Source organism: Theobroma cacao, chromosome 5, assembly GCF_000208745.1.
Source record: "Theobroma cacao cultivar B97-61/B2 chromosome 5, Criollo_cocoa_genome_V2, whole genome shotgun sequence".
In the NCBI taxonomy this organism is placed as follows: Eukaryota; Viridiplantae; Streptophyta; class Magnoliopsida; order Malvales; family Malvaceae; genus Theobroma; species Theobroma cacao.
The window spans coordinates 38068555-38086420 of NC_030854.1; the positions used below are offsets into that span (position 1 = coordinate 38068555).

Below are 17866 nucleotides of genomic sequence, written 5' to 3' on the forward strand. Positions count from 1 at the left end.
TTATAAATATGAGTAATTCTGTCATTTCCGAGTTAAATAAGTTCATGTCATGTTGAAATCAGGTTTTTAAGGTAACTTTATCGGCAACTTCAAAGTGGTTAATGGTTCTGACACATGGAAATATCCCTACTCAGGCTGGCGCCTCTATTCAAGAGGAATGATCCAGCAGTTAAAGCTTCGAACACCTAGCAATGTTCCAAGATTGGGACAGTTGGCACATTCCCTTGGACAGGATTTATCCAATTTTAATAGCAAGTAGTAACTGCATAACCTGCTTCTCAAAGGTTTTCATTCATGGCAGCAAAACTTATGTACTGTGTCTGTGTTTTGTGTTCATTATCTCCTTTCCAAAAGGCTAATTTGATGAGTTATGCAATATTCACGATCATAAGTTTCTCAGAATTTCCCTTCCCTGCATGAGATTGAAATACTCTACTTACTTTCTCTGAAGCACTTAGTGACACATGTAGAACACCAACTAGCTGCTAACACATCTGGCATGCACTGTTATCTAAGAATGCTGGCAATTTAGTGATACATATGTAGCTGTCAGAACTAAGTTTAAGCATTCATAAAATTGGAAGAGTTTGGCCTTCAAGCATTGCATTCAATCATCTAGAAAATGCTTCGGACTAGGTTGAGAGTGTAGCTTTTTTGGGGCTTCATCTAACCAACAAAGAATTCTGCCAGGTACAAGCAAGAAAAACCCTACCAAGGAGAATTAAGAAAAGCATGAACATGTAAACCAACTGTGTAAGAAAAAAAATTGGAATTTCATTAATAAAATCCAATATGCATCTAGTGAGTACAAAGAAAAAAAATCACATTATGCTCAGACTATTGTCCTATTACAGATAAATTATTCTGATCTGTATATGATATTCTAATTTGCTATAAACAATAAAATCATTATACTAGTGGAGAATCTAAGAAAGGCCAGATGAAAAATACATTATAATCCCCCAAGATACAGGACCTATCCAGAAATTGCAGACAAAAACCCCCACAATTCCTTGCATTCATCCTCCTCTGACACAATTGAATATATACTTCTCTGGCACCTTAAAATGCTTAGACAATTTGAAGTTCTCGAATCTCCACCCATCAGCATAAATGAATTGAATGTCTTTAGCTTAATGGATCAGACCATTCACCCAGAAAACTTAGCAATGATCAAGCTAACTAGTGTGAAAATGATATAAAGGCCAACAAGGCAGAATCCCCAAAATCTAGGCACTCGGAATCTAGACCAAGTTATAACCAATAGAGATCCCATCAGGCTCAAAAGCAAGAAGACAAATGCAATAATAATACCGATGTGAAAATGGAGCTGATAGGCTTTTGGATAAACATTAGCTGTTTGCATTAGCAAAGCGGTTCCAAGCCCAACAAGCATATTAAACATTGGTCCGGCGAAGCACCCAGCCATGGCCATTGCCGGATGGCCTGCTTTGGCAACTGCAACATCAGCCACAAGATCTCCCACAGAGTTTCCCCATGCAAGTACTGTGAGTCCAAGGAGTGCAGGAGGCAATTTAAGAAGTGATCCAAGAGCTGCCAAGCAGTTCAGCAATTCCCCAGCAACAGTGGATATCCAGAACACACTCATTACAAAAGCCACAACCACTACAGGGATTTGCTCACTCTTTGGAGGTTCTTTTTCCAATATAAAGTGAAGAAGCGCAAGAGAGAAGCTTGCAAAGAGCACTACAAACCAGAGTGGGAAATGGGTGTTTGGAAGGAGGAACACTATGGGGTGATCTAATGGCATGAATGAGTTGCAAGCATATAAGAGGGCTAGAGGGCAAAGAGCAATATTGGCGGATAGGTAGAACCTATTCCATTCAGAAGGGGATGTTTGTGGAATTGTGAGCTTTAGAAGAAATGAGATAGGAACCTCCCATGCTTTTGAGATCTGCATAGAAGACAAAATACAAATATTAGGGAAGATAGCTGGTCCAACTTTATGCCTACGAGCAAAAACATAATTGAGCTGAACAGAAAACCAGGCAAGTAAGATCCCAATTCAAGAAAATTCATGGAACCTATCCTTTTTCTAGCTCCCTAGCATTAGAGAGTATGTGATAAGCCTACTTTCATGTTTTTGCTTAGTGTTTTTAGAAACTGAATCTCATTTTTCTACATCCTTTTTCTAACACCAATCAATCAAGTAATGATATTCAGATCCAACACAAATTAACAGCAACACAAAAAGTTTAGAATATTAGAAACTTACCATTTCAAGTACTCCTGCAATTACAAAAGTCGCCTTTTCTCCCTTCAAACTCCTCTCAAGTTCTCCGATCTCACAATCTTTATCCAGCAATTGGCAATCTTCTGTCAGCATCACCTTCTCCAAAACCGGCTTCTCCTCCTCCTCTCTCTCAATCCCAAAATCCATCCAAAACACAAACCCCACAAAAAAGATGTAAAACCCAACAAACCCAACAGCTTGCCACACAAAAATCTCACCACTCAAATACACATAGAACAAAAACAATGCCCCAACCAAATAAAACATCACATCTCTTATAAAAGGAGCAGGATTTACCCCAAAAGGTGCTGCATAGATAGCAACAAAACCAACAACAAAGGCAGAGACAAAAGTCCCAGCTGACAAAATGGCTCCAAACCCTGTTCTGTAATGACCTGTGCGGAGAGCATGGAGGGAGGCAAAGACGTCCGGGGCACCATTTCCAAGCGCTAAAAGAGTGACAGCAGCCATGGAAGGGGACAAGTTGAGAAGAGAAGAGAGCTTTGTGGTGACAATGGAGAAATGGGATTGGGCTGTTTTGATGAGAATGTAAAAATGGAGGAGAAGGAAGAGGCAGAGGAAAGGAATTGAGAGGAAAAAGTTTTCATTGAAAAGACAGTAATGGAGGGAAAGGTAGTTAACGAGGGCATTGTCAGAAGAGTGTTGGGAATTACAGGAAGTTGAAAGGAGGGATCTTTGGTGGATTAATGGGGGTTTCGGTGGGGCTTGGAGGAAGAAGAAGAAGAGGAGAGAGGAAAGGAGAGTGAGGGAAACAAGGGTGGATATAAGCAAGGATGGAAAAGACAAGGCCATGCCATTAAGATCGAAAAGACTGGAACTTTGGGTATTTTGAGACTGCCGATGTGTTGAAAGTTTCAAACTTACTTTTGAATGATTGATGGGAATTTGAGGGCATGGTAGTGTATCAGATCTTGCAGGAATCTGAAACCTGGGTGGGATTGTCGAGGAGATTTCCAGGTTTTCAGTAGGAGGTGCTGGTGCTGCTTTGTGTGTAAATGATCCTTGGATCCTTGTTATTTGGGGCTGTTTTGCTTGTTCATGGATCTTTCAGAGAGAGTAGACTAACAGACTTACAGACAGCATCCTTTTCAGTGTCTTAAACGCGTTTCTATAAGCTGATTCCTTAAAAATATAACAAGAAAAATGGGTTTTTTTTTTTAATGAAAAAGAGGGCCCAGATCAGAGGGATAAGAAGGTGTGATACTGAGCCATGCCATGGTTTCCCTTTTTTAATAGGCCGGACATTGATTTGATTTCTGGCCACCCTTTCTTCACATCTTTCTTTAAATAGAAATGAGTGAAGGTATCATTTACATGTTCTTCAAAGGTTTCTGACCGAAGGGGAAAAAATCTGTAGTTGCCTGCCAATGATGCAAATGTAATCCGAGAGGATAAAGATTAAGTGGAAAACAGAGGGGAAAAAGAAATTCAAACATCTTTGGTCAATATGAATTGAATAAAATCAGATATTACATCACTCATCAGAAACTTACATAGACTTTTTACAAATCTCTATCTGTGTAGAATAATGTTTGCCCAACAATGAACTGATTGAGGCCCAAAGGAGGATTAATTTACATGAGGATTATACAGTTGAGGTGAAGGTGAAACAAATTTTACATGCTAAAAAGGCTAAACAGATCCTACCGGCGAAGCTTTCTTAATAACCACCTCCTCCGTTGATTGACATCCATTGCAACAAACTTCTGGGCATTTTTCTCGTCTTCGAGAAGTTTGCTAGCATCTAAGAAGAGCACGTCATCCATGCCTGGTATGGCTTGAAGAGCATCAACTATGCTTTCAATTGAGCCATAAAACTGGTCTTCATTTTTAAAACTGCTTTTGACCATAATCGGCCTCTCATCAAATGCATGTAGTAGTTCTTGATTGGGTCTTTGGGCTTTTCTGGATGCTGATATCGATGAAGCATCAGTTTTCTGCCTTTTCCTTTGATCGGGTAGTTCAAACTCTGCAGCCACAGATTGCAGATCCGTGAAGATATCATTTAACCCCATATCAAGAGCGTCATTGTCAATCCCTGATATTATACCCACGCTACCTGTTCCATGTATCCTTGTTGGACTGCTACTAGTAGGGGATTCACCCTCCTCTTCACCTACAAAAACACAAAGTGAAAAATCTACTTTTAGTACACATGTGATAAATTTGTCCATGCATAGCCAATGTCCTTACACACACACACTATATACAGAGGGAGGGGGACAGAGAGAGATTCACCGGCATAATTCTCTGTCTCCAAATGCCACCCATTTATACTTGCATTTCCATATATCAAGAACAAATCATTATAACTAGGAAGAGTTCTGTTGCGGTATGATCGAGCATCAGGGTGCTCCTGCAAAAACCATGTTTAAGCTAATAGGAACATCAAAAATTTTGTGCAGAAGAAAATTTGGTCATAAAGCACCTTTAAATAAGTAGCCCAGAGATTATCATCAGCGATTATCATCTGTCGCATATCATCCCAAGCAAATCCATCATGGTCAAGTAGGTTTTTCATATCATTGAATCGTTTCCTCAAGTTCATAAAACGGCTTTTTAGGACATCTTTGTCACACTGATGCCCAAATTCTGCACTAAATTTTGCAACCATATCACCCCAGGCTAGATTGTTAAATTTTTTATCAACCATACTCCCTTGACGAACGTGCTCTAGCATTAGATCAATGAAATATCGATCCATTGATGGTATCCAATCAGTTCTCCCGCAGTAGCCATTTTTAAGTTTGGTTCCTTGAACAATTAAAACAAAGTATATGTTGAATGAAAATGTAATGTTTCTCAGAGTTACTAAAACTAATAGATAAATCAACACGTACAGGATATAGTAAATGCTGCAAAACAATATTCCTGACTTTTATATAATAGGGCAAGACAACTTATAGAAACTAACGCAAAAATGCACATAAGCTTAGTAACAGAAAATCTCACCATAACCATTGCTGCAAGCATCTCGACCTGATCGCCAGTCCTTCCCATCAGTTGAATTTCCATAGATCAAGCACAAATCATTATAATTTGGCTTAGATATGTTTCTGTATGACTCTATATCTGGGTATTCCTACATTTACCATATGTTAGCTTCTTTCAAAAGGAAAAACTCGACATGTAAGAACAAAACAAACAATCAAAGCACCTTGATATAAGTATCCCAAACATCATCACTGGCTGTAACCATCTGACGTGCTTCATCCCAAGAAAACACTCTCCGATCAAGGAGAGTCCTCATAATATAATATTGTTTCCCTAAAGTATCATGATGATTCTTCAAAAATTCCTCATCAGGTTGTAATCCAAAAGTTTCCATAAATGACACAGCCATCTCCATCCATAGTTCAGAATTACAAGCACCATTGATCCTATTCCCTCTATGCACTTGCTCTAACAAAAGGTCAATAAGATGCCGATCCATCGAGGGATTCCAATCTATCCTTGAACAACCATTACTAGCATGGTATTGGGTGTCCTCTCCTACAATGTTATCACATGAGAAAATACCCTCAGCAACACCCAGGACAAAAATCTTATTATAATATTCATGTCTGGAAAAAGAAATGCATACCAATCATCAAATCGGGGTCTTCATTTTCAAGATACATGCTTTTGGCCATACTGCACCATCCATTAGAACTTTCTTGGCCAAATATAACACATAGCTTATGATAGTCAGGCACTGATTTGTTTCTGTATGATTGAATGTAGGGATGTGCCTGCATATATTACATGTAAGCTTAAAAAAATGCATGACGCAATTTAATCAGAACATTAGAGACATATGGAAATTCACCTTTATGTAAGTATCCCAAATATAATCCTCAGCAATGACCATTTCTCGAGTGTCATCCCATGAGAACCCATTCTGTTCAAGTAGTATCTTTATGTTATTATATTGCCTCCTCAAGTCTCTGGCTTGAGACTTCAAGGCATCTTCATCATATTGACATCCAAATTTTACATTGAACATTGCAACCATTTGAGTCCACGCCTCAGGTATGAACATGTGATGAATTTTATTCCCACCAAGTGCTTGGTTAAGCAACAAGTCAATAAAATATCGATTCATTGCCGGTGTCCAATGTATACTCAGCATCTCACGTCTATCACAGAGATGGTCTTCGTTTTGTTCACCTACAAGAGTAGTAAAGCCAATCTTGAAATATCCCAGGTTTCAAGTGGACAGTATGCCAGAAGTAGGCAATTTTATTTATCACCATAGACACAACAATTTACTAACATCTTCCATAAATACTTAAGTTATATTCCTAGTACACGTTGGTATTCAAATTTTTGTGATCTCATAGGCCCCCACAAAATATATTTATTAACAAGAAATATAATCTAATCCCACAAATTTTCTTACAACCTGCTGTCAGATAAACAAATGTAATAAGAAAACCAGAGATCCACATCAACCAGTGAAATATATCAAACACTAAAAGGCTGAGATAAAGTCTAGCTTATCCACTTTTCTAGTCAAGTTTCAGTGTCACAAACTTTGACAACCAATCAGATGCCATGATAGAATCCCCCATTCTAGCCTTCAGAACAAAAAATTCGCATGTCTGCTTACACAGAAACGAAGCTCACCAGTCCACGCTGGTAATATTTTAGGCCCAGTGTTTCTTCCTTGGCACATATGACTTGAAACTCCAATGTTGCTTGCATTTCCATAAATCAACCTCAAATCTTGGTAGTTCAGCATCTTCTTGTTTCTGTAGATACGAGCATCTGGATGTGCCTATAACATAACATAGGAGATTACGATATACTTTTTAAGTGAATTTCCATGTTAAATGGATGTAGAGATATACCTTGACATAGTTATCCCAAACAAGATCATCAGCAACCACCATTTGTTGTTTTTCATCCCAAGAAAACCCTTTTTGTAGAAGTAGACTCTGAACATCACTATAGTGCTTCAACAGTTTCCTATATCTACGCCTTAAAAAACTTTTTCCGTACGGAAAACCAAACTTCGCATTAAATGAACCAAGCATATCATTCCATGCTTGTTTGTTGAATGTGTTCTTGCTTTTATTGCCGTTTCTAAGATGGCCCAGCATAAGCTCAATGAAATGTTGGTCCATGGCCTGTGTCCAGTCTATTTTCGGGCGCTCATCACTTGCTGGAGGAATGGTAGTTCCAACACCTAGAATAGAGATAGTAGTTAGTGAAAAAGTTTTCTTCTTTTTTCTTTAAAAGAAACAAGTTTCCATCTAATAGCAAATACATTTGACATGCTAAAATGGTTCTCAATCAACTCATATGAAACATTATTACAACGGCATTGTATATTGACTTTTATTTGCCACATGCTTGTTCATCACTAGTAGTACACATATCAATGCCAATGAAAACAAAAAACCTTATTAGTAACAAGAACACACCAAAATTCATCCCTTGAGCATCATCATCAAAGTCAATATCATGACTTGACCTGCTGTATCTTCCATCTGCTTGTGTATATGCATATATCAAGCACAAGTCATTGAAATTCATCAAAGTTCTATTTCTATAAACCTGTGCATCTGGTTGACCCTGCAAATCCATTATCCTCAAATCACTTCCACAGTAAAAGTGTATAAAAACAAAAAAACATTAATCAAAACATTATCCCCACCTTGACATATGCATCCCAGACATGCGGAGGGGCAACTATCAATTTTCGTATATCATCCCAACTGAACCCATTTTGTTCGAGAAGGTTTTTCACATCATTATACTGCTTCCACAAATTGGTGTAATGACTTTTCAAAGTATCCCTATCGTATTTACACCCAAACTTTGCATTAAATATGGTCAACATATCAGTCCAAGCTTGTTTGTTAAATGTATGACCTAATCTATTACCCCTATGCATTTGATCTAACATAAGATCAATAAAATATCTTTCCATTGTTGGTGTCCAATTTGTTCTCGTTCTATCATTGCTCGTAGGTGCATTGCTTCCCATTCCTTCACCTAATAATACATAAAATTTCATTAATTACTTAATTCCAAATTATTGCATTTAAAAAAAAAGAAAATTTTGAAATTTAAGTTACAAGCTCATAAAATTCAAGCAGCCATCAATCAAGCAACAATATATACAAAAAATACAAGCCAGAATTGCAACAAAAATTGAATAACATAACCCAAAAAAAAAGCTAATAATTTTATCTTTCCACAAAGAGAACTAAAGGAAAAATTGGAAAGAGAAGAAAAAGCTTAAATAATAGTTAAATTTAAGGTATCTGCTGCCTAAGACTTTAAAGCAAAGAAATTTAGCTAAATTAAGTGAGATTAAGTTAAGTTAGATCAATTGAAACAACTAAAACTCAATACTTTATCGAATTCTTTGGTATTTTCCTGCATTTTCTCAGCAACCAAACGAGAGCAAAAAGAAAAAAGCAAAATTGTGAAACACGGAGTTAGGCTTTGGTACCTTTGATTTTCCGTCAGCGATTTCGCCAACGAGAAAATTTTGATTGAAAAGAAGATTACTTCTCTTTTTCCTTTTTCTTATTCTTTCCGGGAAATTTGATCGAGTGCGTGTTTTTTATGGGTGCGTTGGAATTACGGTGAAGGGCAGCTACGCCCTGTTCGGCTGCTGAGAAAGATGGGTGATCGGCAGGACCACGAAGTAGCCCATGACGTGGCCCAAAAGAACCTGATTTGGGTTTTCAATGAACTCCTGAAGGAGACTTTATCAACTAAGCTCAAATCAATGAATTCCTTTCGGCACAAATATCTTTGGATTGGGCTCAATGTCCTTACAGATTGGATCGAACAAAACTCGACCTGACTCGAAGTCCATAATAAAAAAATAAAATTTAATCATTTTAAGTATTTCATTAGTCAAAATTAAATTATTAAATTCAAAGTAAATTTTATATTTAAGCAATTTATAAATTAAAATAAATATTTTACTAATTATACGTAATTTATATATTAAAAAATTCATATATAAATATTAAAAAATTTATCATCTTTAATCAAGTTTGAATAATAAATATTCCGACAATTATCCTACCCAAACCCGTTTTCGATATACTTATCCTATTTAAACAGGTTGAATAGTATCTAATTTTCTTTTACATTTTACCCATCGGCATCCCTAATGTTTCCTTTACTAAGAACCATAGAAGTTGACCATAATATAAAGTTTGGTCGATGAAATATTCAAAAAGCAAGTTTGAATATCTTTTTTATCGAATAAAAAATTTGATATTTTGAAAATTGATATTATATTTAATTTAATAATCAGTGTATATATCTCAGTTCAAGCTCAAATCTCGTTTCTCAAAATAAAAAAAAAAAAATTTTAAAATCGATATTCTCCGATTGCAAGACTACATTTGAATTTTTTTTTAATGAAAAGCAATGAATGTAGTCAAATTTTAGTCTATCAATCTTAAATTAAATTTAAATTGATGATGATGAAATCTACCAATTTTTAAATTAGAGATAAAGAATTAAAGATAAATTATTATCAAACTTAAAAACTACTTGAAATGTTAGCAGAAAAAAAATCCAAAAAATCTTTTTAAAAAAAAGTTGGTGGCGGGAATTCTGGGTTCTTCCATTCTAAGACATGAAACCGTTGCTAAAGGTTATCAAAATTTTCTTTTTTCTTTTTTTGAATAATTAATTGATAATGTTCTTATCCCCACTTTGGGATAATCAGATTACCATTGGAAAACGTTTTGAATTTTGGTTTCTCTCCTATAAAAACCCCATCAAGCTTCACAATCATGCATCGGATAGATCACTTCTCAGCATTGTTTGCATTTCCAGGAAAAGCTTTCAAGTTTTAGCCATGGTGAAGAGAGCATTGGTAGCCCTGCTGCTTGCCCTGGCTTGCTCAGCCACGTTGTTCACCCAAGGTCTGGCTGCTGCTGCTGCTAATGATGAGCAGTTGTCGTCTGCACACGTCGCTAACTTTTGGCGCCCTTGGGGTCGCAAGACATGGCCAGCATTCCCACCTGTGCCTTCCCATGGGAAGTCGCCCCCAGGAGGCCCGGCACAGGACCCCAAAATTGCCAAGTGCTTTGATTCCTTCAAATCAGTAGGAAGCTGCCTGAAACCCCCCATTGCAGCAGACTGTTGCGCTGCCCTTGGGGCAATCCAGAGTGAATGCGCCGGTTTAAGTGTCGGTCCCATCAACAGTGCAATACTCGATCCTTTGCTGAAGCAGTTTTGTTCTGGCAACGGGGGTGCACCAGCACCACCAGCTTAGATCAGATTCCACCATTGGAAATCACCTGCTAAGACTTTAGGAGTTCAGTTTCTTTTCTTTTCCTGTTTTTTCTTTCTATTTAGGATTAGAAGCTAGGATTTAAGATTTTATGTAAAGGTTTTTCAATTGGATAAAATGTCCTAGTGAATTAGGGACCGGTCCTGAAGGACTGGAGTTTGCTTTTTAGGAATCTATGTTTTGTTTTCATCTCTCGATGAATAGAATAAAGCACTTTAAATCTTTAAATTATTGAATTCTCAAAACGTGATCGCTTTTATTTAAATTTTCATTCGATGAATTAAGCTTCATCGAAGAACTGATTGAGTGTTGATGCGATTAAAATACAGATGAAATATGATAATCTTAACTTTAAACTTTCGCTTAATTCTGTATATTCTTATATTGTATCAAATCTGATTTAAGAAAAACAGAAACCCCCTACAGGTTGATGGAAGAGAAAGGCTCAACGCTTTAAAATATAAAATGCATACACATTGCGTGGTACTGTGGCTAGGTTGGCGCAGGGATGTGGTGGTGTAATCTGGCCCTTTTGGAGTGAGGTGTGTGGCCTAAGATCTTGATGCTGCACGTGGAGAGAATTTGCTTCACCTGCTTTCTATAGAAGTGCAGCAATGCGGTGTTGTGTGTCTGTGTCCTGCAAGCGGCGGACCACCATTTTCGTTTGCTGATTTTCTTGGGTGTAAATCTGCTGGTATATGCTTTGTCTGCTCCTTGTTGTACAGGGTAGTTATTATTTGACATGTGTTCATGGTTGCTATGTCATGAAGCTGGGTCTGTGTAATGTTATGGGGGAATGCTGTTTCTATGTTGTTTCAAGCCTCTGTGATCATGATGATAATGTTCTTTAGTGACAATTTCATTTTCACTACCTTTAATATTGGCCATCAGTAGTTCATTACAGTTCATTAGTCCTCAAACATATGGAGATAGCCATTTTATTGCTATATATATACAGAAAAACAAGGCCAGGCTAGCTCTTGTTTTATTCATAACATAGTTGGAAATGGAAACTAACGCCAAGCAAAGGTTACCTACTAGGAATTAACCAGCACCCAAGTTTACATACAGAACAGGATCAAGAAAACTGTCTCTTGCACCCTATGGAATAGCAGTGAAGTTGAAATTATTGCAAGAAGTCTTGAAATGCAGCAGGGAGGAACTGAAACCCAGCCTTGATCTAGCCAGATCGAACTGCACGAGGTTGTTCTCCATTTGGTAAGCCCCAATAACAATTGAAGCTCTAGTGTTCACTCCTCCATCAACAAAGGCTAAGCATGAAACTCCTGGTGCAGCTTGAACCATTGAGTTTGCTCCGAAAATTCTCCATGTAACGTGCTGATTATGGAGCACAAGGTCGATATTAGGAACCCCTGGTCCAAACCTGGTGCTTTTGAAACTTTTCGAGCCAAAACAAACCCCAAAAGGTTTTACAGGTTTTACTTGGGGAATACCAGAGAGCTCATTAGTGAAAAAATGAGTGACAGCTTTGAAGATTGAGTGCTCAAGAACTGTGTATGGATTGATTGTGCTGAGCTTTGTGCCTCCAAAGCCTCGTTTATTGATTGATAGCACAGTTTTGTTTATTGGAACATCCTTGTTATTTATTTTGATTGATCTCACTTCTATGTAGTACTCTCCTTGTGGACTAATGATCAGGGGAGTGTACCTTAAAGGGCGTGAAATATCAACATCAGGAAGCATATGGTAAGGGCTATCCCCAAAGAAAACGACCCCTTTAGGAGCTAGACACAAGGCAAATGTTGGAGCAAAGCCAGCAAATCCGAAGTGTGAGGCAAGTTGTATTGGTAGAGAAATAGGGGAATTCCCCAGTCCAGCAACCCCCTGGACATTTCCTGGTAAACCTCTTTGCAATAAAGAGGAAGATTCACAAGCAAACAAGAACTGAGGTATCCGAATCAGGGGACCAGTGTTAGACCCTTGAGTGGATTGAATTGATAGCACGTCTTGTGCAAGCTCACTTATGGCAGTTAGGCGTGTCACAGGGTTCACTGACTTGAGTGCACATGTGTTGTTGTGGCACCCTGGTCTAGCCTTGGAGGAGCAGGTGTGGCAGTATTGAGTTCTGGCTCTAGCACATTGAGTTGAGTGGCATCGAGGGGCACGGTAGGTTGATGAAAGGTAGTTTTGGTTACAAGTAACCCATAGCACCCTTCCATTCAAGTCCACGACAAATGGGACTTGCAATGGAGGAGTTCTCTTGTAAATGTCAGCAACATAAAGATTGGTCTTTTTATCTTGGTGCACTGGTAAAACAAACCTGTTTGACTTGGAAGGTTTTTGAGATTCTGATATAAGGATGAAAGGAGAGAAGGAAAGGAAGATGAGAATAACATAAAGGGAAGAAGAAGCCATGAGTTGGAAGAAGGAAAAGGTTAAGCGGTGGAGAAAATAAAGGGCAAGTTGAGCTATTTATAGGCGATCATAGAACAATTTTTTGTGTTTTGGCATCGTTCATGTGAAAGTTTAGGCGTTACTTGCAATTTGGCAGCCTGAAAGTGAGACTTCGAAAGGCAGGTTCGCATGCTATTTTGGCAAAGTCAGGCTAAAGATGAACATCAGAACAAGAGAACAAAAATGAATTGGTATGTGTGAGCTGCACTTGGCAATTGGTAAGAGCTTCATCAGCCAGGAAGCAGTTGTAGCATGGATTCCATCATATAGGGCCTGAAGGACTAGGCTTAGCCTGGAATTAGTTTTTTTTCTCTTTTTTATACCAATCCATTTGCTCTGTTGCAGCAGTTTGAAGTGATTTACTCTCAAATTTGGGCTCAAGTTTATCAATCTATGCACAGTCCTAAAACTTGGATGGAGTCCAAGTCCACTCTCTGGGTTCCACACCATATCAGGCTAAGTAGTGTTAGATGGGCCATGGGTCATGGAGTAATGGCCTAATGGTTCTAGCCATAAAGGTGGAACAAAGCAATAAGAAAATCACTGTCAAACTCAAAAAGTGTGGAGCCTCCCCCCCGGAATTTCTTCAAGCTAATAATTGAAGATTGCAAATCATGGAAATAGATTTAGTAGTCAAAAGCTGAAGCCAAATGGACCCTTTTTTCTAAGATCAGATGGGGATTGATGCCCAACATGTTTTCCATTTTTGAAACCAACACCATATAAAATTACATTTGGTACATCGTTTGAGAAAGCATCTGAACTATACCTCCACCCCTTCTTTTCTGACCATTTATCCTAGATCCCTCAAACTTTACCTACATTTCCTTTTACATAGTAATCTTACCATTCAATTGGCCAATACGTAAGGACCCAAAAAGAGAAAAAGAAAGACAGAAGAAAGAGTTTGGAGGGATTTGATTATACAGGAAGCAAAATTTCCTCTTGGCAAGAAACATATGGCAAGACATTCCTGAACCTTGCAAGCTTGTATAAAGCAACCTAGAGAAGCAATAACCAAGGAGAAAATGGAAAAACATTACTAATCTAGGAGGAAAATTTTACATGATACTGCAGCTGTTTGTGTTCTCATCACTAAAGAAATGAGCATAAGATTCAGAATTTGCAGCGTGCATTGGAGGCGGCCCATAGTTTGCATAGGGATACTGTTGTGCATACATCATGGGTGCATACATCCCATTCCCATTTGCACGCTGTTGGTTCATCATCATGGCCACGTATTGTTGATTGTAAGGATTTCCTGGCCCCATCCCTTGATAGTACCCGCCAGCATTCATTGCTGCAGCTGCGGGTAGTCCTTGCACTGCAGGAAAATTACCCATCTGGCTCATTGGATAGTTACCTATTTGGCCCATGTGACCCATTTGACTCATATTATAACCCATCTGACCCATATTATTGTAACCCATCTGACCCATCTGACCACCCATTTGGCCCATCTGCCCCATATTCTTACCGCCGCCGCCGCCACCTCCACCACCACCACCACCACCTCCTTTGCCATGATTGATAACGTCAATGTCATGAAACCCACCATTTTTAATTTTGTTCATCTCATGGCCCCCACCACCATTTTTGCCCCCACCCTTTTTAGCTCCATTGCCATTATTGTTTCCACCACCATGACCTCCATTGCCATTATGGGCACCTTTATTTTTACCATCCCATTCATTTTTACCCTTCTTATGACTACAATCTTTTCCACTTTTATCCTTCTTGAAAAATCCTAGTAAACCCCCACCTCCCTTTTTACCACCATTTTTATCTCCTCCCCCTTTGCCCTGCTTCCCTCCTTTGTTGTTTCCACCTCCTTTCTTTCCTCCATTACCATGCTTCCCATCTTTGTTTTCCCCCATGCCTTTAATTCCTATAGGTAGATCAATGACTCCTCCTTTCTTGCCATTATCCCCACCCCCACCGCCCTTTTTACCAGGACCATTAATCATGCCATTGGGTCCATATGGCCCATGGCCTTTTCCCATCATAGGTACCATCTTGTTCTGCATATGATGGCCATGGCCATGGCCGAGTTCCTCCTCATCATCATCAAACTCATCATCAAATTCATCACCGAACTCATCATCGAACTCATCATAATCATCATCAGAGTCATCTAAATCATCCTCAGGCAAGTGGAACTTAACAGATTTCTGGCCTTTAGACCCTTTCATTTGTTGCATATGCTGCTGCCCACCTTTTGGCTGGTTATTCCCACCACCCTTTTGAGATTTGTTGTCCTTCCCACCTTTGCCACCATCCATAAGCAAGTTCTTGAACTGGTTGGTGAGTTGGTTTGGGAAATTGTTTGAACCCTTTTGAGCCCCCCATAGCTGTGCATGTTTCCCTGACTTCTCAAGCTTCCTGATAAGTATAGCAGGATCAACATTTCCTGACACTGTTACCTTACCTTGCTCTGCATTTATACTAGTAGAATACACCCCTGACCGAAAAACAAAGAATGAACCAAAGCAAAATCAACAAACCCAAAGTACTAAACTAAAAAAAATGAAAAAAAAAATCAAACATAAATGGACTAAATAACCATGTAATCAACATACCATCAATTTTCTGCAATAGTTTCTTTATTTTCTGCTTACAGCCATCACAACTACACTGTATATTCACTTTGAGAACCCATGTCTGAAGAGAAAAGCAACCCCCAAAACAACCAGAAACATTGTTAGAACAAACCGAAACAGAAAAGGGTTATAACAACTATTGAACAAAGAGCTAAAAGTAAAACTAATTAAGTCACCTGCATATTCATGACTTCTTGTTTATGCATCCTTAAAGCAACAGAAGAAGGTTGAAGATTGAAAAGATCTAAGAAACTGAACTGAGAAAGACAGCAACAGAGAGAGAGAGAGAAGCTGGAACTTTTGCTTCTTAGTTGTGAACAAGCAAAAGGAAACCTCTGCTACAAGATATAAGAAAGAGAAGAGTTAAAGGCAGTTGTTGGGCATTAAAACACTTCTCTTTTAGCTTTGTAAATCTCTTTTTTTCCTTTAGAGAAGAAAGAGAGAGAGAAAGAGAGCAGGCAGTTGCACAAGGGGCAAGGTATCATGAAGATTTAAATAAAGAAATGTGAAAACAGCTGGGCCTGGGAGGGAAGGAAGGAAAGGCAGGAGGGGTCTCCTAAACTTCACACTGCTAGTGTAACCTAAGCTGAATCACTGTACTTTATATTGTCTGAAGCTTCCCCCAAGTGATTTACAGCCAAATTCCTGAAACGAAATCTTGTTAAATCAAGAGATTAATTTAGTACTATGATGATTGATGGCACAATGGAACACTTGCGGGGGAAAATTTGAAGGTGGGCATGGGACCAAGCTGGTGTTTCCACACTCCCCATGGTCCCCCATTTTAGCATTGCTGCAGGTCTTCGTGACCTGTTGTTGGACTTAGACAAGTGGATTTATGAGGGGAACATAATTGCACATGCTTGTTAGTGTGCATATCTAATATTGAATCTGTAAGTAGATGTTTCAATAGACAATAATAACATTTGATTCTTTCTTTGAAAATTAAATTAAAGTTTGCTACTAGTTAAATAGTTTGGACTTTGGATCTTGGAACATGCAAAGTGAAAAAAAAGAAAAAACCCTTTACAAGAAGATTGGGAAAATAAAATTAAGTAGATAAAATGGTACCATCGGTGTTGGACATTCACGAGTATCCGACCAATTATATAAATATGAGTATTCTATATTCGAGTTTGAGACGGTCTAACGGATTAACCTAACAAAAGATAAAACATTAAGGGAATTAAAAAAATCAATTAATTTTCATTATCACATAAAATAAAATAAATGCAGTGCTACATCTCACTCCCTTCATTCAATCCTCTGTTTCCTTAACATCAATGGCTCTAAATAAAAGGATACAAAAGAATGAACAAGATGTGACAGTACTTTTTAGCACTTATCCTAAATGCCAAAAACCCCATCATCTAAATTAAATATTATGCACTTGCATTTTTTTTATTTAATTTTTCAATGTTTTTTCAGATTAAATAATTAACTTTTCTTTGGGTTGTAGTGGGTGAAATTAAATATAAATGAGCTCTTTTATGAGTGGGAGTTCTGGGGTGAAGTAAATATTGACTTAACCATTTGTAGCATTACCACCCTCCCTACATATTAAATGTTTATTAATTAAATTTATTAAGGTCAAGGAGTCTCTAGCTATACTAACATTAATTTATTAAATTAGCTATAGTAACATAAATAACTATCGTACAATGGTCGATTTTTTCAATTAATTATTTTATTTTTTATTATACTCAAACGAGTTTTTAAATTTTAATTCATACCATAACAAACCCTTAATTTTTACAAAAAATTAATCAAACCTAATAACAATTTATATATATTTTACATTCACGTAACATATCATTTAAGTAATTTGACATGATAATTGACGTAATCATATGATGATTATTGTGATTAAATGAGTCAACCGTGTTATATATCACACGAAAAAAAAATCGATTATCAACAGTTAATTTTTCATTCTAATTCATAGATTTTTTTTGTTATATTAAGTCTAAATTTTACCTCATGTGACAGCAAAAGATGAGAAGAAAAGTATAGAACATAGTTATTAGTTTATTACATAAGATAATTCTTTTTTATTTCTCTCTGTTAACATCATTACTTATTATTAATATAAGCCGTGCAAGTTTTATGAAATAAAAACATTGTCCCAAAGGATATGAAAGGATGAATACAACTAGATATTCGACTTGATTTGACAGGTGACCTTTGCATTCTAATTATTAGATTTAGATTTATAATAAATGGTTTAAACGTTTTTTTCCATCAAAAGCAATCAATTTTTATTACTGTAGAAGTCGGTGTAATTAACTAAATGCATTCATGTATGGTGTGGGTTAATTA

At 37.6% G+C, this 17866-nt stretch overlaps 4 protein-coding genes across 9 annotated transcripts; all 4 read right to left on the reverse strand.

The window, feature by feature from the left end:
- Positions 755–3322, reverse strand: LOC18600410 (cation/calcium exchanger 5; the record flags this gene model as incomplete). The annotated part of the gene is made up of 2 exons (XM_007030829.2): positions 755–1915; positions 2237–3322. Coding segments are annotated over 2 exons (1851 nt in total), but the record flags the coding sequence as incomplete, so codon positions are not given.
- Positions 3694–8864, reverse strand: LOC18600411. 6 transcript variants are annotated; one of them, XM_007030830.2, is made up of 13 exons: positions 8721–8862; positions 7917–8257; positions 7684–7834; positions 7108–7445; positions 6884–7034; positions 6084–6424; positions 5859–6006; positions 5433–5767; positions 5228–5357; positions 4704–5029; positions 4514–4631; positions 4335–4391; positions 3694–4244 (listed from the first exon to the last, which is right to left on the reverse strand). In XM_007030830.2, exons 2-13 carry the CDS (start codon positions 8247–8249, stop codon positions 3919–3921), a joined length of 2754 nt encoding a protein of 917 aa, XP_007030892.2. In that variant the 5' UTR covers positions 8250–8257; positions 8721–8862; the 3' UTR covers positions 3694–3918. The 6 variants fall into 6 exon arrangements, with proteins under 6 accessions (XP_007030892.2, XP_017977157.1, XP_017977156.1 ...); XM_018121668.1 differs by lacking the exon at positions 4514–4631 and having other exon boundaries at positions 8721–8864; XM_018121667.1 differs by having other exon boundaries at positions 3694–4391; positions 8721–8860.
- Positions 11441–12933, reverse strand: LOC18600413 (basic 7S globulin). Its single transcript, XM_007030838.2, has one exon. The coding sequence runs from the start codon at positions 12906–12908 to the stop codon at positions 11634–11636; it is 1275 nt and encodes a 424-aa protein (XP_007030900.1). The 5' UTR covers positions 12909–12933; the 3' UTR covers positions 11441–11633.
- On the reverse strand, positions 13838–16212 carry LOC18600414 (loricrin). The gene is made up of 3 exons (XM_007030839.2): positions 15724–16212; positions 15527–15608; positions 13838–15408 (listed from the first exon to the last, which is right to left on the reverse strand). The coding sequence occupies exons 1-3, from the start codon at positions 15751–15753 to the stop codon at positions 14009–14011; spliced, it is 1512 nt and encodes a 503-aa protein (XP_007030901.2). The 5' UTR covers positions 15754–16212; the 3' UTR covers positions 13838–14008.

Coding starts and splice junctions, on each gene's coding strand:
- LOC18600411 (XM_018121667.1), bottom strand. CDS start 8,249: ATGGGAAGCAATGCACCTACGAGCAATGATAGAACGAGAACAAATTGG. Junction 7,446..7,683: donor TGCTCAAGGGATGAATTTTG/GTGTGTTCTTGT, acceptor TCTCTATTCTAG/GTGTTGGAACTACCATTCCT. Junction 6,425..6,883: donor AATATTACCAGCGTGGACTG/GTGAGCTTCGTT, acceptor CTACTCTTGTAG/GTGAACAAAACGAAGACCAT.
- LOC18600413 (XM_007030838.2), bottom strand. CDS start 12,908: ATGGCTTCTTCTTCCCTTTATGTTATTCTCATCTTCCTTTCCTTCTCT.
- LOC18600414 (XM_007030839.2), bottom strand. CDS start 15,753: ATGCATAAACAAGAAGTCATGAATATGCAG. Junction 15,609..15,723: donor AAGAAGTCATGAATATGCAG/GTGACTTAATTA, acceptor TTTTCTCTTCAG/ACATGGGTTCTCAAAGTGAA. Junction 15,409..15,526: donor ACTATTGCAGAAAATTGATG/GTATGTTGATTA, acceptor TTTTTCGGTCAG/GGGTGTATTCTACTAGTATA.